Source organism: Cynocephalus volans, chromosome 2 (genome assembly GCF_027409185.1).
Source record: "Cynocephalus volans isolate mCynVol1 chromosome 2, mCynVol1.pri, whole genome shotgun sequence".
Lineage (NCBI taxonomy): Eukaryota > Metazoa > Chordata > Mammalia > Dermoptera > Cynocephalidae > Cynocephalus > Cynocephalus volans.
Window position 1 is genome coordinate 190,505,836 of NC_084461.1, and position 21,512 is coordinate 190,527,347.

The 21,512-nt window shown below is 50.2% G+C and overlaps 2 protein-coding genes across 5 annotated transcripts in view; one reads left to right on the forward strand and one right to left on the reverse strand.

The window, feature by feature from the left end:
• The window catches only part of TPCN1 (two pore segment channel 1), a 62,866-nt gene extending 46,441 nt beyond the window's left edge, over positions 1 to 16,425 (forward strand). For 2 of the 4 annotated variants that reach the window (XM_063086921.1, XM_063086922.1), the window contains exons 14-28: positions 8 to 71; positions 1,150 to 1,194; positions 3,471 to 3,527; positions 3,609 to 3,662; positions 4,620 to 4,692; positions 5,657 to 5,764; positions 6,802 to 6,873; positions 7,392 to 7,481; positions 8,497 to 8,612; positions 9,313 to 9,359; positions 9,961 to 10,029; positions 10,218 to 10,302; positions 11,403 to 11,542; positions 11,753 to 11,833; positions 13,793 to 16,425. In XM_063086921.1, the coding sequence (XP_062942991.1) occupies positions 8 to 71; positions 1,150 to 1,194; positions 3,471 to 3,527; positions 3,609 to 3,662; positions 4,620 to 4,692; positions 5,657 to 5,764; positions 6,802 to 6,873; positions 7,392 to 7,481; positions 8,497 to 8,612; positions 9,313 to 9,359; positions 9,961 to 10,029; positions 10,218 to 10,302; positions 11,403 to 11,542; positions 11,753 to 11,833; positions 13,793 to 13,912 (1,221 nt within the window). In that variant the 3' untranslated portion in view covers positions 13,913 to 16,425. The remainder of the gene's footprint in view (positions 1 to 7; positions 72 to 1,149; positions 1,195 to 3,470; positions 3,528 to 3,608; positions 3,663 to 4,619; positions 4,693 to 5,656; positions 5,765 to 6,801; positions 6,874 to 7,391; positions 7,482 to 8,496; positions 8,613 to 9,312; positions 9,360 to 9,960; positions 10,030 to 10,217; positions 10,303 to 11,402; positions 11,543 to 11,752; positions 11,834 to 13,792) is intronic. The other 2 variants (XM_063086924.1, XM_063086923.1) reach the window with 2 other exon arrangements.
• A 1,196-nt stretch (positions 16,426 to 17,621) lies between these two features.
• The window catches only part of SLC8B1 (solute carrier family 8 member B1), a 29,883-nt gene continuing 25,992 nt past the window's right edge, over positions 17,622 to 21,512 (reverse strand). Inside the window, exons 16-17 of the mRNA XM_063086828.1 lie at positions 21,089 to 21,153; positions 17,622 to 17,833 (exon numbers count right to left, since the gene is read on the reverse strand). Coding sequence (XP_062942898.1) covers positions 17,636 to 17,833; positions 21,089 to 21,153 — 263 coding nt within the window. The 3' untranslated portion in view covers positions 17,622 to 17,635. The remainder of the gene's footprint in view (positions 17,834 to 21,088; positions 21,154 to 21,512) is intronic.

Genomic DNA, 21,512 nt, shown 5'->3' on the forward strand with positions numbered 1-21,512 from the left:
TTGCCAGACAAAGAAAAACAGAGAGCACTGGTTTGATGAGCTTCCCAGGACTGCGTTCCTCATCTTCAAAGGTAGGGTTGACCTGAATATGATGTCTTGGCAGCTGGGGACAGATGGAGGTTTTCAGAGACCACAGATAAGCATTCGAGGAGTATGTTCAGAGGGGGTGAGTGTGTGTGTGTATGTCTGAATGTGAAAAGGCACAGAGAGTGTTAGGAACTGGACTGGGAAGGACTCTGGTGAATTAAAAACCAAATTAAGACATTTGTTGATTTTTATTTTTTTATACAAAATCTATAGATACTTTTTGAAGAAAATTTAGAAAGTCAGATAATTAGGAGAAAATGAAAATGTGGTTCAGATCCCCATACTGGCCAGCCACCAAAAAAAAAAAAAAAAAAATTTACCACCCAGAGATAACTGCTGTTAATTCTCTGATAAGGTTCCTTCTGTTAGTTATTTTTCTGTGCATTTTTAAAACAACAGTAGGATTACATTATATATTCTGTTCTGTAACCTGCCTTTTCATCTAATTTATTTTTACCCTCCTATGGCAGGATATGTTATGTCCCCTTGCATAATGCTAACATATTATAAAATTTGAAATTTTTAAATTGGGTACTCATATTGTTTACGTAACATTTGCCCCTTAGTTTAATGGCTGTTTAGAAGTTCCACACGAAGAGTATTGTGAGGGAATTTCTTGTGCAAAAAGCCTGAGTCTGGGCCATTATAAACAAGAGTAAAGATGGTATATTCTATTATGTGATTTCTCCCTCAGCTAGGCCCTTGGGCACAGCTGTTACTCCATCATTTTTAAAGGGTTTTTCATTCCAATGGGATGATAGTCACTCAAGTGGGTGAATAAACAGTCCCAGGCCGAGGCAAGCAGCAGTTTACATTTCAGCAGTGGCCAGCAAAGCTCTGTCCTGTGCTGTCTTGGCTCTGGGTTGCCTAGGCTGTCTGCAGAGCAGCTGTTGTCGGTGCAGTCTTGTCTGGGGACTGAGCAGAAGCGTGGGTGTCACTCTTAGAGTAGGCCTTCCTTTTTTCACCCCAGGCATAAATACCCAGGTTGCCTACATGCATGAAGTATGTCATAGGGGACTGGGTATGAAATTTTCTATTTTAACATTTCTTCTCTTCAAATAGGAATTAATATGCTTGTGAAGTCCAAGGCTTTCCAGTATTTCATGTGTAAGTGTGAAATATCAGAGCTCCAGACCCCTTTCCTCCTGAGTCCTTTGCTGTTCTAGAAGGTGGAGAGGCAAGAGATTAGTCCTGCAGTCATAATTTTGACGTTTTATTGTAGAAAATTCCTAGCATGTATAAAAGTGGTGAGAAGATGATAATGAGCATCCATGTGCCCATCAGCCAGCTTCAACAGTTACCATCTCATGCCAGTCTTTCTTGTTCGTCTGTACCCACACTCCAGCTTGTGATGCCCTCTCTAGTCCTGGAGTTTTTAGAAGCAAATTCCAGAACCACAGAATGCAATTGGTTCATATGTCTCTTAAGTTTGTTTTAATCTATAGGCTCCTCTTCCGTCCCATTTCTTCCTCTTGCAATATTTAGTTGAAGAAACAGGTTTATTTGTCCTTTAGTCTTACTTTTGCATGTTCTTCTGTGCTATTTCCTGTAATTTGGTAGTTTATCTAGAGGTGTGTTATCCAATGTGGTAGCCACTAACCACATTGTGGCTATTTACATTTAAGCTAAGTAAGATAAAAAATGCAGTTATCTGGTCATACTTCAAGTGCTCAGTAGCTACAGATGGCTAATGACATCAGTGGACAGTACAGATAAGAAAATTTCCATCATCACAGAAAATTTTCTTGCACAGTGGTAATTTAGAGGCTTGATCAGATTCATTCTTTCCAAGGAGCTCTGGTTCCTTTTAGTGGGAATTGGTGTTTGGAGACCACAATCTGAAGTGTAAGGGGTTTTCATTACTTGGGACTGGTATTGTATCTAGTTGTTTCCATGGACAGGGATAGGATTTTGTTTTTTTTTTAATGATAAACTATTTTGTGAGTTTATCCTGATATTTCAAATTCAGGACTACAAGATTTTTACCTACTTCATCAATCTTACATAACTAGATTCCCAATCTTAAAATCCAGGTTCCCAACAACACTAACACGGTTACTTACTTGCTTATCTCACAGCCTCACAATAACAATCCCAACATAATCCCAACAATATAATTACAGGTTGAATATCCCTTATACAAGATACTTGGGATCAGAAACATTTTGGATTTTGATTTTTTTGGATTTTGGAATATTTGCAGAATACTACATACCAGCTAGCATCCCTAATCCAAAAATCTGAAATCCTAAATGCTCCAATGAGTGTTTCCTTTGAGCATCATGTTGGTGCTCAGAAAATTTCAGATTTTGGAGCATTTCAGATTTTAGATTTTTGAATTAGGGATGTGCAATCTGCACTAGAAACATTACTCCAGGGTATGCATTCAGATTATTGTGTTTTTTACTGACCAGCTGCCAAAAAACTTCAGAAAAACCCAGATTGCTGTGTTTTAAGGTCACCTGGAATAGTTCCTCTCCCTGTGGGTGTTTCACCAACCGGATTTACGTTTGAGTTTCTTTATTTCATGTTATTTTGATTGTTAGGGATTGCTTCTTACATGTAAGATTGTTTTATAATTATGTAAAATGTTTATATGGTTCCAAGTCAGATTTACAAAACAAAGTGTATTCAAGAAAGTTTACTTTACATCCTCGTCCCTTCCCCAATGGGCAATTTTTATTATGGTTTATCCTTCCATTTTTAAAAAACCATTAAGTAGATGCATGCATATCTCCATGTATTTTTGCTAGTGCATCATTGGGATGGATCCCTAGAAGTGGGATTGCTAGATGGAAGGCTAAATGCATATGCAGTTTTGCTAAATAGTTCATGCAGTCATTTTAAAATTATTATTATTATTTATTTTTTTTAAAAAGATGACCGGTAAGGGGATCTTAACCCTTGACTTGGTGTTGTCAGCACCACGCTCACCCAGTGAGCAAACCGGCCATCCCTATATGGGATCCGAACCCGCGGCCTCGGCGCTCCCAGCGCCACACTCTCCCGAGTGAGCCATGGGCTCAGCCCCAGTCATTTTAAAATTAGATAGCTCTAGAGGAAAACAAATATACTTGAACCCTTTGTATATTGTCCATTTTTTACGCCAAATCAGAGTAATCTGTACCTCTTCACTGGTATCCCTACAGTGACATAGAGGATGTTTTTAGAAATTCGTAGCTGTTTCTAGGTGAAACCACTGGTTAATTTTGCTCCTGTGGCAAGAGCACTGAGCAGAAATTCCCCATAAAATAAGCGTGTGGCACCCCATGCTCCCCATCCCCCAGAGCTTCCCGAAGGTTAATCAGGGACTGCAGCTGCTACCTGTATATTTTCAAGTCCATCAGTCCTTTCTCTGTCTTTTATGGGCCTGTCTATTTCAGACTTGGTGGTGGCAGTCAACGGGGTCTGGATCCTTGTGGAGACATACATGCTGAAAGGTGAGCCCAGCAGGGGGACTGGCTGTGTCCTGGCCAGCATACCTGGCTCACCTCTTGAGCTGCTCTTTCTCTGTCTTACAGGTGGGAACTTCTTCGCCAAGCACGTGCCATGGAGCTACCTCATCTTTCTCACCAGTAAGTTTCTGACATGGCTTTGCTGAACTGCTTGTTTTAAACCCTGGCTAGGGGCTGGCCAGTTAGCTCAGTTGGTTAGAGTGCCATCTTGTAACACCAATGTCAAGAGTTTGGATCCCCTATACTGGCCAGGCACCAGAAACTTAAGTAAATAAATACATACATACCTACATACATAAACAAACAAACAAACAAACAAACAAACAAACAAACCCTGGCTAGAAGAACTTTCATTTGGTTTAGAATCTCATGGCTCTTCTTGAAAACAGGGAGCCTTAAATAGATGGAGCAGAAATTGAGTCTGATTCTATGCTGCCCCTGTTAAAACTCTTTCGTGTTTCTCCACTGCCCTCTGCCAAGTCCAGACCCTAGATGTGACTCACACTGCCTGGCTGGACATGGCCCCTTCAGTCTCATCTCTAGTCAGTACCTCTGCCCTCACCACACACTCCAGCCTTCCTGGACGATGTCTGCTGCCCGGGACGCTCTTCCCATGCCCCACCTCTCTGCCTGACTTTCCTCATCATCCTATTAAGTCTGTCCATGAACACACCATGTCATCATCCCTGTTTACTTGTCTTTCCTACTGTCTAGATTCCAAGCTCTGTGCCAGCAGGCACTGCCATTCCCTGTTCACTGTTGCATGCCCAGCACCCACGTAATACCTGGCACTCAAGAGGTGCTCAGGAAAGATCTGCTGGATGAACAGATGGATGGCCGGGCCATTCCTGAAGAGGGGAAGGAAGTGTTTCCCTTCTAAGCCAGTTGTCCCAGTTGACCACTATCTGGGCTGGGCCCTCTCCCAGAGCACAAGCTCTCACAGTGGGCGTGGGAGTGACCTGGGCTCTGTCTGGCGGGCACACGGCCTGTGGGGAGGCTGGAGGCTGCAGAGGAGCCCAGCCAGGTGTGGGAGAGGATGTGGAGGAGCTGCCACTGACTGCCTCCTCCCATCCACAGTCTATGGGGTGGAGCTGTTCCTGAAGGTTGCCGGCCTGGGCCCTGTGGAGTACCTGTCCTCTGGGTGGAACCTGTAAGTGAAGAGCAGATTTCTTACCCGTGGATCCCTGCACACACCCAATATCCATGGTGTTTCTGGAGGTGCAGAATGAAGGTCTGAGGACAGGCCGAGCCCCCTGTCTTCCTGGAGCAGTTCTGCCCCAGCTCAGGAAGTCCCCAGGACTAGTCTCTTGTCTGAAGCCTCTTAGGCCACTTAGGCCAGTCCTTCTGCAAATGGCCTCTCAAGGTTCCTTAGGCTGGTTGGCTCTTGCTGAGTCATTAAGATTTTTCTCCTTCACAAAAACCATAGCACCCACAGAGGAGAAGGTTCTACCACCTCCCTTGTTTAGCAGTGGAAAAGAACCACATGGCCCTTCTCCCTTTCCTTGGAGAGGTCGGGAGGTCACTTACCCCATTAAAGTTAACTCACCCGTGAAATCAGGCTATACCCACGAGGTCTCGGGTCGTGAGAGTAAAACAAGTGAATAAACAGAGAAGAGTGGGGAAGAACAGTAAGGACATACACCTTGTGTGTCTGTGGGGGAGAAAGGACCCTCCGTCTTAAGGCAGGGCGGGCTGTTCTCTGGTGAGACTCTCACCAGAAGGTCCTGCCCCCCTCCCTCAGTGAGTTCCTTGGGGACGGGCAGATCCCCAGTGTAAGCAGATGTCTCTTTGGTACTGCGGAGGCTGGTGCTCTGTCCGCCCTGTCATAAGACCAGCAGTGGGTCCTCAGGAGGGGATTCCTGGGCGTTTCAGCCCCAGGGGTCAGAGCATCGAGGCCTGACCCCCAAGACTGCTATGGCTGAGGCCTGGCCAAGTCAAACTCAGATGCCCTGAGGTGGCAGGGAGTTGCTCCCTGGGGCCGGCTGTTGCTTTTGCCATGGCTGGTGTCTCTGAGCTCCTTGGAAGGGTGGCAGAGAGCAGGGCTGGGAAAGGTGAGCAGTCATGGGGGAGGCTCAGGGGTCACTGAATGGATCATGGCTTCTCCCCTCCCCCAGGTTCGACTTCTCTGTCACTGTGTTTGCCTTCCTGGGACTGCTGGCCCTGGCCCTCAACATGGAGCCTTTCTATTTCATAGTGGTCCTGCGTCCCCTGCAGCTGCTGAGGTGATGGGGCAGTGCTGGGGTCGGCGAGGGTGGGAAAGCCCTGGACTAGTCTGAGCAGTAACCTGAATGAGCCAGGAGACTCAAGCTCATGTCCCAGATGTCATGCCCCTGCAGAAACACCATGGGGTCACAATCATCACCTGTGAGGGCATGCAAGCTGACCATGCCTCCTTACCTCACTGGCGCCAGGCGCCTCTGACTGGCAGAGAAACCTGCCTGGGGTGGATCCGCTGCGGCCCCAGGAGCCCACTTGCTCAGAGTCACAAGTCACAGCCACAGGTCTGAGGATCTGAAGGGACTTTAAGGAGCCCTGGGGCTTTTCTGGCTCAAGAAATCCCCTCATGCAGATTCTACCCTTTCCCCAGGGACTACAGTAGGAGGTCAGGAGAGCCTTGCTCCACTGAATGTCTGTGCCTAATCAGGGGCCTCAAGTCTCAGAAGCCCGGGTTTTCCTCCTGACTCAGCTGCTGTCCCATCTGCGTCCACTCCCATCCTTCCCAGGAGGAGAGGAGGAGGTGTGGGGAAGGTGGTCCCGGGGCAGCGTCTCCCCGCCCTGGCAGTGGTGGCCTGGGGCTGGGCCCACATGTCCGCTTCTCTCCCCACTACCCGCTCTGTACTGATGAGCCACGCACACCCAGCTCCTCTGTAGGCGTGGGCTCTGTTCCCTCCTGCCTGGGTTTGCCACACCATCTGGAGCAAGGCCTTGCCCCTCCCAGAGCCTCCTGCTTCATTTGCAAGCTAGAGGATGGTCACTGCTACCTCCTCACCACGTAAGATCCTGTGAGGAGACACAGGTGGCTCTGCTTCTCCCAGGGAGAGGCCCTGTCCAGCCCTGATGTCCTGGGGCTGCCACTGTCCCTAACCACCTGCTGGGGCTGATGGCTCTGAGGGATGTAGACGCTCAGGTGGACGAGGGGCCCCTCAGTGTGTCTTTACCACGTGGTTTGGAAGGCAGGGCTCTGGCACATTCTGAAGGAAGGAGGCTGAGGCCATGCCCCTTGCATCTGTAAGTGACCTGCTGTCCTCCTGTTGCTCAGGTTGTTTAAATTGAAAAAGCGTTACCGCAATGTGCTGGACACCATGTTCGAGCTGCTGCCACGGATGGCCAGGTACTGCCCTGTCTCTCAGCTCGCAGGTGCAGGCACTGTGAGGCTTGTGCACAGTGGGGGTGGGCAGCTGGGTGACAGTAAGGAGAAGGAGGCCTCCCAGGAAGGACTGGAATCGAGGGTCTGATGGGTCTCCAAGGAGCCTGAACTCCACCCCACAGGTCTCCCGGGCACCAGTTTTCTCCACTGACCTATCTGAGATATTTAGTAGGGAGGGCAGGGAGCTGTCAACTCACTTACCACCTGTGTCTACATTCACAGGTAAGGGGTCACCTGTGAGTCTACCTTCACAGGTAAGGGGTGAATCTCTGGTAAAGGGGCATCTGCTAATAGAGTCCTGAACTGAGCCATTTTTTACCCCAGACCTGAACATGAGGCCCCTTCCCTGCAGGCACTTTCCAGCTGGTGAACCTGGCTAGGGGCATGCCTCTCCTTCAGTCAGCTCAGTGGGCCTGGGGTGCTGGGGTTGCCCTCCGCCTTCCCGCCCCTAAATCATCTGGCTCTTTGACCCTCCTCTCCAGCCTGGGCCTCACCCTGCTCATCTTCTACTACTCCTTCGCTATTGTGGGCATGGAATTCTTCTGTGGAATCCTCTACCCCAACTGCTGCAAGTGAGTAGCGGAGCCCGGCCCTGCCCGTCTGGCAAGTTTCCGTCCCCATCCCCCAAGCGGGTCTACGCACTCTCCAGTTGGGTCTCCATCAGCTCACCCTGGGCCTAGACAGGTCTCCTAGGAACAGCCTGTTAGGCTGAGGCAGACAGACCCACAATGGGAAGATTGTTGGGGTCAGGGCTGGAGAGCCAGCACAAAACCTCCCACGACCTCCCCTTTCCCTTCTCTTGCCTTCCTCCACAGTGAAATCAGTGTACTCTGCCACCCATTCTCCACTCACAGTGTTCTCTTTACTCTTGGATTCTTATGGTCTCAAGCACTGATAAAGAAAAAGTTTTACAAAGACACGTGTAGCCAGTTTGAGTGTCGAGCTGATTTCAGATCCAGCAGCCTGGGGCAGTAGTAGGTCATGAACTTTAGAGTGTATCAGAGTCACCAGGGGGCTTCTCAAAGTGAAGGTTTCAGGCCTCCGTGTATCTGATGCAGTGTGTCTCCACCTTCTAAACAAGTGCCCTGATGGCCCAAGCACTAGACTTTTAGCAACATCAGCATGGATTTTATTAGAACAGTCATGAGGGATTGGGAGGATGGTGGCAAATAAGATCTCCTCAAAACAGGGCAAACAAAACCTGTGCCACCATGGATGCATTTAGGCCAAGTGCTGGAGAAGCCTGTGAGGAATTCTCCCTCCCGAGGATGGTTGCCTGTAACACCTGCCTTAGGAGCAAACCCTAGACTGGGGAGCTGCAGGGGAGGCGTGCACCTCTTTCTTCCTTCCCCAGCAGGTGGCTGCGAGAAGACCACAGGGAGGTGAGCCCCGTGGTTCCCAGCAGAGCCGACAGGGGAAGCGCTGAGAGCTTCAGCAGGAACGAGAGCTAGAGAGGGCTGGGCAGGAACCAGGCTGGGCAGCATAGAAAGATTTTTGGTCAGACCCAGTTTGCTCAAACTTTCTGTCCTCTATCAAGGTGAGCACTTGTCTTGTGACCTCCCTCTGCCTCTTTGTCTTCCCGGCCAGTGCAAGTACAGTGGCAGATGCCTACCGCTGGCTCAATCACACCGTGGGCAACAAGACGGTCGTGGAGGAAGGCTACTACTATCTCAACAATTTTGACAACATCCTCAACAGCTTTGGTGAGTGGAGAAACCACAGATGGGACATTCCCGGCACATGCCCCTTTTGACATAGCAAAGCATAGCAAAGCTGTCTGAGCTTCCCGAGCTGTTGGCCACACTTTCTAGAGTCCTCTCTGGCCCAGGTGGGAGATGTGGTCTGCCCAGCCTTAGGGGTGGAGTCCAGGCCTTGGCTGGGAGGGGTACAGCCCAGTACTAGGGTACCCCCCCATCCCAATGCCAGTCACAGGGTCGACCCAGCCACACCAGTGCTGCCCTGTGCTGTGCTGCTGCCCCCCACAGCTCTGCTCTGCCTCCCAGTTCCATGAAGAGGCCCGGGGGGAGTGGGGCAGAGGGAAGTGGCCCTGCCGGACACGGTGCCTCAAGAGGAAGGGGGAGCCCCCAAGACATCCCAGATCTGCACCGAGCAAGTGTGGATGTTCTTTTCCCCAGTCCCCCACCCCAGCCCTGGTCCATCATGGGCTGCTGAGACAAAGGGCGCACCTTTTGGGGACAGGCCAAGATGGCAAAACTCTCTGTGGACATGCACTCAGGGAGGGCCTGGGCTTATCCTTCCTGGAGACCGCAGCCCAAGCTGGCATGTGGGGATGCCACCATTTTAGAGCATGGTACCCAGGATAGGTGGAGAGAGGCCACTTGAAAGTGACTTTGAAGAAGTGGGTCTGATCAAGACACTTCTTTTTCCCCCTTCCTTTGGCAGTGACCTTGTTTGAGCTCACAGTTGTCAACAACTGGTACATCATCATGGTAAGGCTTGAAGTCTGCTCCTGGAGGTGGGTCTCCCTCACACAGTGTGGGCTGCCTTGCTTTTCCCGCACCCTGCAGAGTTCAGGGTCCTAATCTTGCTGGGTTGGTGTTCTGCAGGGGCCCCAGGATGGGCTGGAGCCACTGCTCTCAGCATATGTTGGGCTTGGCTTTCACCTTTGTTCCCCACCACACCCCCAGCAGCCAGGAAAGGTCAGTTAGCCTCTGAATCTCTGTACTGTCTCCCACCGTCATGGAGGTGGCATTTCAGTCAAGAAGCAGTGTGGCAAGGATTGCTGGTTCTTTGCCCATTCCCTAAGCTCTGCCAAGTCCCATCCCTACTTAGGATAAAGACTGCCTGTGGTAGTCCTGAGTCCAGCCATCTGTCTGCAAAGTGTCCAGGGCTCACACAGCATGAAGGAATGTTTAGACCAGGGGAGTGAGCTGCCTCTTCCCTGTCTCCCACAACCAAAGGCACATCAGGAAGGGTCTGTGAAGAGCCCGTGGGCCAGGCTCTGGGCATGGGGACATGGAGCAGCCTAAGTAGACAGTGACCTGGGCCTGCCTGGGTGCTCGCTCACTGGCTGCCTCTTTCTGTGTCCAGGAAGGTGTCACCTCTCAGACCTCCCATTGGAGCCGCCTCTACTTCATGACCTTTTACATCGTGACCATGGTAGGTCCCCAGCCACAGAAAACCCTTCACTCTTTAACTTCCAAGTCTCCAGCTGCCCCTGCCCTTTGGCTGCAGTGCCAGGGAGGAAGGGGCTGGGGTCATGTCTAACTGGACTCTGTTGGGTGTGGGCCCTGCAGCAGCAAGCCCCCACACACCCCTCACTCCCTGCCCCCTCTGCCCTTGGCCAGGTGGTGATGACTATCATCGTGGCCTTCATCCTCGAGGCCTTCGTCTTCCGGATGAACTATAGCCGCAAGAACCAGGACTCGGAAGGTCCGTGTAGGGAGTCATGTCTTGGTCATGTGCTGCCTGCTGCACATCCAGCTATCTGGCTGTCTGGCTGTCTGTCTGCCTGGCTGTTCGGCTTGCTTGCTGAATGGCTGGCTGTCCAGCTGTCTGCCTGGCTGACGGTCTGGCAGTTCAGCTGTCCAGTTGTCCAGCCTCTGGCAATTCAGCTCATTTATCTGGCTTGTCTTTCTAGATCTCTTATTTGTGTTAATTTTCAAATATTTTTAATGACAGAAAAATGCACATGATCTAATTTTATTTTTTATTTTTATTTATTTATTTTTTTTTAAAAGATGACCGGTAAGGGGATCTTAACACTTGACTTGGTGTTGTCAGCACCACGCTCTCCCAAGTGAGCTAACTGGCCATCCCTATATAGGGATCCGAACCCGTGGCCTTGGTGTTATCAGCACCACACTCTCCCAAGTGAGCCATGGGCCGGCCCTCATGATCTTATTTTTAAATAAAAATAGTACATGTAATAGTTTAAGAAAAATCAAGTAGACAAAGGCTTATGGTGGAAACAGCAAACCTTTGTCCTACCTTTCCTGTGACTCCTCCCAGAGACTTTTAACTCTTAGTTCTTTCTTCCTTTAGTTATCTCCGCTTTTCCAAATAATATGTTCATACTGTGGTTCTTGATTTAAATGGTATATTTTTTACTGCAAGGCGATTCCTTCTGCAACTTGATTGGCCTGGCTTTAATTGCCTCCCTTTTCCTATGTTGCAGTCTTCTGCATGCTGATCCTTCATTCTCTCCAAATTCTTCATCAAAACTGCCTGCAACTCTTACTACTTGTTCCCGAATCTCTGTTGCAGCAGGCTGTCTGACCATTTTCCTTTTGCTTGGAGACTTGCTCCTGAAGCCCTCTGTTCCCTGTAAGCTGATGGCTAGACCTGACACCCACAGCAAAGTCAGGGGAAGGGAGGGGAGCTCTAGGTGGTCGTGCTGATCCAGAATTTTCTTGGATAAGGAACCTTAAGACCATGCATAGGGGTGCCAGGGAGGATGGCTTAACAAGACCAAGCCCAATTGGTGACTCTGAGGCCTGATTCCTTCCCACCCTCACCCTCCCTTCTTGCAGTTGACAGTGGCATCACCCTTGAGAAGGAAATCTCCAAAGAAGAGCTGGTCGCTGTCCTGGAGCTCTACCGGGAGACACGCGGATCTTCCTCAGATGTCACTCGGCTGCTGGAGACCCTCTCTCAGATGGAGAGGTACCAGGTGAGGAGCCACAGGCCTTATCCATCAGAGGAGGTGGGTTTTAGCCTAGCGTGATTGCCTGCCGTCAAGTGCTGGTGACACTTCTGGGTGGCACCATTGCAAAAGCCAGTGGAGTGGAAGGGGCCAGCTATGACACAGCACCAGGTCCCTCACATGGATGGGACAGGCACCTGTCTGCAGCTGAGCCCTGGAGCCTCTGCTGTTCTCTAGCAAAGTTCTGCGGTATTCCTGGGACGGAGATCAAGGACCAAAAGCGACCTGAGCCTAAAGATGTACCAGGAGGAGATAAAGGTAGGGGCACTGCCAACCACACTGCCTGACTCCTCACCCCAGCTCCTGTCCTGGGAAGTCTTGCCCCTGATGAGCAGGGGGCTGCTTCTACAGTCCCGATCTGAGTAGAGGTCAAGGCTCACCTGGGAAATGGGATCATCTGTTGGGACCACTACCGTTGGTGTCTAGAACTAAGGTAGATAGCTCTCCTGTCTGGCCTACCATAGTATGCCCCTTGGGAATTCTCCAGAACCTCCTCTCCATCTTTTGCTCTGTGCCGCAGCTGCAAACTCAAACAGCAGGAAACATAATGAGCAAACTGGGAGGGGTGGGCACCATGGCGAACTGGTAAGGACCTGTTTGTCCAAAGAGGGCAGCCCCTTCCCAGTTCCAGACGAAGGTTGCCTGATAGGCATGAGGCCCTTCTGTACCCAGGTCATTGGGTTTTTTGATTGATTGGGGATTTTTTGTTTTAATTTCAGAGAAGGCAGAAGTCAATTCTTTTTTATACTTTCTATATTGACAAATAAGTAAAATATCTTGTAAAGCAGCATGTGGACTGGCACCATGTGCCTCCCATCCAGAACCCACAGACCAGAGGCCACCAGTTTATGTGCCCTGCTTTGGGTCTTTCCTTCTACCTCAGGGTCCCCAGGGCTCTGGGGAGGGTCTCCTACACCAGCCACAGTGGCCACACTCTGTTTTCTGGCATTCTAACAGCTGGAAGCCCTTCTATTCCACAAGAACAATAGAAACCAGTGTCCACACCCGAAAGGCTCGGGGACTGCAGTTCCTGAACTGACATACATTCTCTTTAGACATGCAAGAGATTATAGTCAGTGTTCTTTGGGCAGATAAATATAGTGGCTTACTGAACTGGTGTCACAGATATGTGAAAATAATATGAGCCCCAATATGAGCCCCAGCCCTGGGTTCCATTCCTGGCTTGGTGGCCTTGGGCAGGTCACTTGGTGCATCTACATCTGTGAAAGGGGGACAGTCTTCCTTGCAGAGCATCTGGGATGACTTCAGGAGAGCACACACTCAGGTGCACATAGAGAGGTGTGCTTACCCTTGTCCTCCACCTTCTGCCTGTCCCTGAGCTCTAGACCTCAGTTTCCACCTCTGTAAAATGAGGGGGCATAGAACTAGACCGTCTCTAAAGTACTTACAATTCTTTAAGCTCTAAAGTTCTGTGGCTCAGATTCTTTAAAAATGTAGGGTATACTTTTTAATTCCTTAATCATTTTAAAGCATCAAATGTTATAACAGTAATAGTCTTAGGTGGGCAAGTTAATTTTTTCCAAAATGCCTTCCCAGCCCTACTGGAGGGTGGCAAAAGCAATGTGGGAGTTAGGAGAGGCACTCAACTTGATACAGCTTCTGCACCTCGGTTTTCCCTTGTGTAAAATGGGGACACAATTCCTGCCAAGCTCAAAAGGGATAACATGGGGGAATCCCTTTGTGAGTGACAAAATATTACATTTACACATAAAGGGTGAGGATTATGACTACCTGGGCCTTGTTTAGAAATGGTACGTGCCAAGCACAATTTACCAGGAGGTGTGTCAACCTCTAATAAGGAAAAGATTTCATTGTAATTTCTCTGTTTGGGGGAGAAAGAAAAATTGAAGCAAAAGGGCTGGCTCATGGCACAATGTAATAACACCAAGGCAAGGGCTTGGATCCCCTACAGGCCAGCTACAAAAAAAAATCTATTTGGGGCCATATTCAGAATTCCCAGCATGGCCAGGCAAGTGAGGGAGTATCAGTCCCAGTTGGGCGGGTCTGGCAGCTCTGCCTGCTCCTTCCTGAATGGCCCCCACCCAGCAGGCAGAGACATGCTCCTGCCAGCTGGTGGTGGCTGTGGGACCCGCACCCTGTGGCTCACCTGGTCAGGCTGGGGGAGGTGTGGCGGGGGGGTACGGGGGGTTGGCTGGCAGGGTGCGGCCCCTCAGCCCCTGCCTGCTCTTGCTGTAGGAGTGGTACGAGGAGCACACCCGGGAGCAAGAGGAACAGCAGCAGCAGCTTAGCCGCAGCGCAGTCCCTGCAGTGCAGCAGCCCCCAGGGAGTCGCCAGCGCTCCCAGACTGTCACCTAGCCCCAGCGCGCAGCAGCCATCTCTTCTATGCAATAACACAATAGTATTATTTTACTATGATGTATCAGAATAACGTGTATGTATATATATATATATATATATATATATACACACACACATATACACATATTCATATATATGCACATATTTATAGAGAGGAAGAAACAAAAAGACAAGATGGGGTTTGGTTTATAACCACCTTGCCCTGTTTCCCTTAACTCCATGAGTCAGTTTGGTTTGGGGGCAGTTAGGCCACTGTGTATGAACTCTTCCTAACATGGAAAGCTCCAGAAGTCCCCTTCACAAGAAGACCACTTGGATAGATTCTGCCAATCTCTACAGGGCTTGCCTGCAAAGGAAGCTGGACCTTGCTAGGCCCAATCCAAGCCTGTCTTCTGCTGTAGCTTCAGGCTTCCATCCTACCTGGCAGTGTCTCCACTAATGTTCCCTGCAGCCACATCACGTGTTTCTGTGTCTTGCTTTAGGGACAAAACCACTTAGGAAGGAAAGCACCCAAATCCCTGGGGGTGGTATTTGTCTCTATGATAATGTACTAGAACGTTCCTTTGGGAGACCGATGCCCAGGACCTCATGAAAAGAGGGATCCAGGGGTGTGATTAGACTCATGTGGTCAGAGTTCCCTTAGCCAGTGTTGGGCAGCCAGAGATCACGCTGACCAATTTCGTCTCCTGGCTCGGCAAGCCTTCTCTCCCATACTCTTGTTTAACCTTTGTTGCCGAAAATCCTTCTACAGTTGCCTCCTGTGGAACCTAGGCCTAGCAGGAAGAGGACAGCAGGCACAATGCCGGGCCAATTCCTGGGATGGGTTTTCTAAACTAAATCCCTTTTCCTTGTGATTTACCTATTTGAACAAAGTGACTTTTTCATTCATTAAGGATTGTGCTAAGGATGATAGCAGAGCTGTCACACATGTGCGTTAGATGCCACTGTCACAATTGGAGCAAACCACACAGAGACAGCTCACTGTGGGGCATCGCTGCAGCTGAGCTTGGCCCAGCTTCCACCTCCCCTGGGGCAGTCGACCTCCCTGGAAGCTGGAGCAGGAGTGAGGACTCAGCTCGCCCTGGGGTTTCCACTAGAAGATTGGTTGGTGCAGAAGTAGGTTCTGATGAACACTCGATTAACCAAATTCCCCTGGTACTTCATGGGAGTTCTACATATCCAGGCATGGTCCAGGTGGGACAGGTGCTTGAAGCCAGAGCAGGCCATGGGGGTGCCAGCACAGTGGACAGTGGTGGCGGTGGTGGCAGAAGCAGGTGAGAGCAGAAGTTGCTCCAGTGAGGCTCTCCTGGACCACAGAGGCAAGCAAGATGGAGGGTGTGGAGAGGGTGTGGGAGGCAGCCACCAGTGGGCATCCTGGGCTAACCCCAGCTTCCCAGCTGCCTCCACTGCTTCTCGTGACTTTGGCAGGTGGGTGGATGGAGGTTCCCCCTGGTGTCATCCTTTTCCCAGCCACAGAGCAGGTGGGGCAGAGCCTGACCCCAGGAGAGTAGTACCTGGTCCCGCCACCCTGCTCTCCCCAGCCACCTCCAAGGCCAGGCTGGTTCCCACAGCCAACACAACACAGTTCTCACCTTCCCCAGGGAGAAGTGGCATATGTTTTCATTTAAAGCACAGCCCTTTGGGAAAACAAAGAATCATTGAGAACCACTGTTATTCCCACGGGAGTCGGGAGACCGACATTGTCCTCTTCATCTCTGGAGGGCTTGCGGCCATCACAGGGACCTGCAGGCCAGAAGCCCTTCCCCTCTCCGGAGAAGGAACTTTATTTGCACAACTGGGTGCCTTTTAGCTTTTGTGTACTGAAACGGGCATTTTGGAAGCAGGGATTAAGAGGCAGCTTCTGAAGGAGGGCATGGATCCTCCAACCTGAGCATCTGGGCCTCATTCTGGTCCCCTCCAGGGAGGGGCGCCAGGGCCCAGCAGTCACCCTGGTGGCCCAGAGCAGTTGGGATCCCCCCCACCAGGTGTGAGGGCTAGTTCCAGGACAGGTAGGATGAGTTAACTAGTCCATCCTTGCAGCCCTGTCCTGAGAAAAGCCCTGCTTTTGGCCAGGACCAATGAATGCAGAGTGGCAACAGATGTGACGGGCCAGACTCCAGCCCTTGTCACTAAGGCTAAGGATGACTGTCCCCATGAGGTCACCTGTGGCCTCTGCCAAGTTGATCCTCAAACTTGCCCACCAGCAGGGAATAGGTGTCACCCCCAGCTGTGAGCTGAGGGCCCCGGGCCATCATCTAGCTCAGATGCCCTCTCACTCCCCCTCATGTCACAGCTGAGTGCAACCAAGTGACACTGGTGCCCTGGCAGCGGCGGCAAAAGAGCTCTGGGGGGGGGGAACGCCCTCGGGCCCCTCCTTGCTTCCCCTCCCCCAGCCCCAGCCTTACTCTACACCACGAGGACAATCATTTTGTATGGATCACGGGAGCAACGCTGTAAGGTTTTGTACACTGGTGATTTGTTACCTAGAAAACCCACTGTGTCTCCTGATTTCTGGCATATTAATAAAAGAGCCTCTGCTTTGTAAATGTGGCTGCTGCCTTATGACTTCCAGGGTTGTGGGGAAAGGGGAGTGGTCCCACCCATGGCCCTTCCTGACCCCACCTCAGCCCTACCCCTTTGCCATGAAACCCTGGGATCAGCCACACATCACCTGGCCACAGGTAAGGAAGAACTGGTAAGAGTTGGATGCATGTTATTTTCAGTATACTTGAAATATTTTACCATTTTTTATTTGGAAAAAAGATACTTGAATGCCCTTTCTTTACTACCAGCATAAGGCAATAACACAAAGTGAAGAGTTGCTCATTTAAAAGCTAGGGTCACTGCCTGACAACAAGAAGGCACTGGGGACCACTCACTGTCCCCCCTGAACTCGCAGGCACTGGAGCCCCCAGCCCAGGGCTTCCCTGAGGTAGGCACAGGCACAGACTGACTCCTGTTTGCAGCTCGGGAGACTGAAGGTTTGAGCAGAGAGTGTGCAACAGCCAGCCGCAGAGTTCTAGAGCAAGCGTCTGGAGTCATGCTGTCTGACATGGTGGAGACTGATGTGGCAGTTCCATGGGCCAAAGGCATTTTTGAGCCACTGGGTTCAATAAAATGTATTATTGTTACTTTAACCTGCTTCTATTGGCTTTATTAACATGGCAACTAAAAAATCCAAAATTAAGCATGGCTCTCATTCTATTTCCATCAGATGGTGCAGCTCTAGAGCTCCCCCTTGGGTCCAAGTTGCCTTGATTCCGAGCCCCAAGAAGGTGCGGGAAGGCCTGAAGCCCAGTAGGGGGCAGGCAGGGGCTGCACCTCTACAGCTGCCTCCAGCCCTGAATGCTTCCGGGGTCTTCCAGCATAGAATCTCCTTCTGCCCCAAACCCCTGCCGTCCACAGAGAGACTCTGGAGCTAACTCAAGGAGGTCTAGCTTCTGTCTGGAACTCACTGCACAGCAAAGCCCAGTCTCCAGAGTCCCACCAATGAGGCTGTTGGGTGCTGTCAGGAAGAGAGACTTAGTTGTTCTCCCTGCATACAGGAGCAACTTCAGACCTCTAGCAGCGAGAGCCACCATGGGAGTCTGCACCCACTAGTGCCCACATGGCTCTGCAGAAGGTGCTCCTGTCCCCAGTCCTCCCCTCACAGGAGGCTGTGGGGTGCCTGCTGTGGTGCCCCCTCCACACCACCAGGCAGGCTTGGACATAAGCCTTCAGTCACACACTTTTCAAGTGAATCACTCCAAATTCAGTGAGCAGGGCCACGACGAGGAAGTTCAAGTAGAAGAGGAGAAGGCAGAAGCCATAGACTTTGCTCAGCTGGAAGCACCGCAGTGGGACCACGATGAGAGAGAAGACGAGGCTGAGCCCCAGGGCACCGGCCAACACCCACACCAGCAGTCCGTCTGGCTCCAGCTGCAGGGAGAGCAAGGGGAGACAGGCTAGGTTGCCACTCATCACGCCCCTGCCCCACCTGGTGTGCCACACTAGTGGCCATGAAGGACTTAGGGCCTGGAGTTGCCCAGATGTGGCCCCAGACACTTCCAGACTCAGAAGCAACAGAGAAAGGGAAACTTCTCTTCCTGTTTCAGCCAGCTCCCCCATCTGAGTGCTGTTCCCTTGCCTCGAGTCTGATGTAATGACAGTTCTGTGTATTTTTAATACTGACCTCTAGTTAACAACATGCACACACTAATATCCATCACTTACTGTGAAGTGCATCAGAAGTAAGATGGATGAGTGGATGGACAGCTGGACAGACGACAGAGCAAATGGAGCAAAATGGTAACAGTAAAGGCTGGTGGTGGGAATATCAGCATTCACTATATAATTCTCTTAACTGTGGTATGTTTAAATTTTCACAATAAAATGGAACTCTTTATAAGGTTTTTGAAGAAATGGTAGATATATAGGTATATATTTAGTGTTTATTACATGCCAGGCATTGTGCCAAGGCTCTCACAAGCACTGTCCTGTTTGATCTAGCAATAGTACTGTCTGGTAGGTTCTGACTCCATTTCACAGATGAGGAAACTAAGACTGTAAGATACTAGATTGTCCAACGTGCTCAACGGCACTGGGACTGGAACCCAGGCCTGACTCCAAAGGCCTTGGGCTGATGCCTTCTGTTGGGCAAAGAAAGGAAAGAATGGGTAATGAAATAAAGGATGGAGTGGTAAAGAAACGACAGGTGGCAGAAATGAATAAATGACAGCCGAGGTGTCAGACAAAAGACAGGCTTCTCTGTGGGAGAGGGAGAAGCTGACACCAATTCCTGGATCCTAGAATTGGGGAGCTGAGAGGTCAGTAGATTCGAGGTGGTAGAGCTTTTATATATACAGTGGTTTGAATGTGACCCCTCAAATTCATGTCCACCAGGAACCTCAGAATGTGACTTGACTTTAAGTAGGGTCTTTGCAGCTATAACTAGTTAAGACGCTCAAGACGAGATCATCTTGGACTTAGGGTGGCCCCTAAATCTCATGACTGGAGTGCTGATAAGAGGCATAGAGGACAGAGAGAGACAGGGAAGATGGCCATGTGAAGACAGAGGCAGAAACTGGAGGGATGTAGCCATAGCCGAGGAACTCCAGGAGCCACCAGAAGCTGAAAAAAGCAAGGAGGGGTCCTCTCCTAGAGCCTTCAGAGGGAGCACGGCCCTGCTGACACCTGGATTTCTGACTTCCAGCCTCCAGAACTGAGAGTAAATTTCAGTTATTTTCAGCCTCCCAGTTTGTGGTAATTTGTTACGGCAGCCCTAGGAAACTAATATGATATATGTTGTATATATATATGACATGCAGTTGTTGAAAACTGTTGAAGCAATACAGAAGAGTAAAAGGGAATGAAAGTGCCCCCTCCCCACTTCTCTTCCTTCCAGACTTAGCATTAATCCAACATGTACTGAAGACTTAAATGCTAGGTGCTATGCTGGGTGTGTGACAGGCACCACAGTGTTTCATCTTCCCAGTCACCTCTAAGGGGAGCATTGCTGTTATCACCAATCCACAGATGAGGAAACTGAGTAATGAGCAAGTGACAGAGCCTAAATCTAAATCCATGCTCTTCTTAACTGATACCCCTTGTGCATGCAGTGACACATGTACACATGTGTGTGGATACACACAGATATGTGCATCAAGTCTGAAAACATGGGATCATACAATAGTTAAGTGTTTAAGAGCAGTTTGTGTTTTTGTCCCAACTGTACACCGTGTACATCCTTCCATGTTGGATGTGTTTTATGTCTTATGCAATTTAATGGCTGGAGCATTTCCTAAACTCAGCACAAAGAGGTAGAATGCAGACAGACACGCACGCACGCACGCATGCTCACAGGAGCCTGAGAAAAGAAGAAATAGGTTCCTGTGGGGGGAGAGGGGCAAACCTAAAGGCTCATTATTTGGAACTGCCCTAGAATCAATAATGAAAGGGAACCTATTAAACCCATGGAAAGTGTAAACAGAATTTGCAGAGGGTGTTTACCTTTTGGAAAGCACTTTTCAATCCCTAAGTAGCTATTTGCTTGTGGGAGTGGCCCGGGTGACAGCCTGGCCCTGCAGCCAGCTAATTACAAGTCAGCTGCCAAGAGTCTATTCAAGAATGAGCTGCCTCTGGGAGAAAGAGGTGGGTGACTTTGTCCCCATTAATGAGGCCATCTTTCAGGCTCACAGCATTCAAAGTGCTTTCACATGGTGAGGCTTAAAACCAGCCCCGAGGCCACATCTTCCCCACCTTCGTCTCTGCTTTGTTTGGTCCCTGAATTCTAGTCCTTCAGAATAGAGATGCAGTCATGGGGACTGCCAGCTTGTGCCTGGGGGCTGACTCTGCCTTTCACAGGGTTTTGGTTGCCCTGCGCAATATTTTAAAATAGAAAAAGTTCACCTAAGAACCTTGATTTCTCCTCTAGGAAATCTGGACTTTGTGGCCATGAGGCCCACCTGAATCACCCACACATTTCTGTGAACTGCCCGGCCCTGGGTGTGCTTCCGACCCTTGTCAGAACAGTTTCAGGTGCACTCCTTGTACTACCTGCATCGGCCCCCGAGGAACTTGTTAAAAAGGCAGATTCCAGATCCCACCTCCACGGGACACATGGTCAGGGGGTCTCAAGTGCCCCCAGGAAATTCTTAGGTACCAGGGAGAACCTCTGCCATTCAGAGTGTTTCAGAACCTTCTCCAAATCTGTTGGCTGCCCCCTCCTGGGCCTGTCATCAACAGGCAGCAGCATCTTTCTTCTCTCATGGCAGCTGCTCCCATGTGGCAGTGCTGGGATATGGTGTCCAGCCCAGCCCTTACCCCAAGCATGCTTACCCAGGAACCTAGGGAGGTGTTATTGACCCCATTTTACAGGTGAGGAAACTGAGGCCCAGAGACATCCTAATTCACTCGAAGTCACCCAGCAAGAGACTTAAGTGATGGGACCAGACCTCAACCCAGGGCCCTCCTGCCCCTTCCCCCCAAGCTACATTTTAATTACTCTATGAACTTGCAAGAAATACATTTTTTTCAACCCTATCTGCAAAATATTTTCAAAATATTCTACAAATCAGACCTGTCACGAGTTCAGACAGATCCTCTTCCCCAGGAAGTGTATGGACTGCTGAGATGTGAATGGTCTCCAAGGATAACCCCTTATGAGGCCCCTCGCAGAAGCGACTGGCCACTTACCTTTACCTCCATGTGGTTCCGGGAGATCTGGAGCAGACAGCCCAGCCCCACTCCCACCAGGATATCTGTGGCCCAGCTCAGGAAGCTCTGTGGGAATAGCCATCTGTAACCCAACCACGTGGCCCAGCTCTCCACCGGGTTCCCCAGGCTTGGGATGCCATGGCCAGAATAACTTGGCTTTCTTTACAATCTATGCCCACCTCTCCAAAAAAACCCTGTCTGAGGAGACCCTCTCCAGTATCAGCACCTATGGGAAGATGGATGTTTTGCATTCAATCTATAAGGATCAGAGGAGGTGCTGGAAATCCTTGGCACCTGCAAACACTCAGCAGGTGGAGAAACTGAGGCTGGGTGAGGTCGAAGGACCTCCCACAGTCCCTTGGGGAAACTGGTGATGGAGCATGGGTCAAGGCCATTTCTAGGA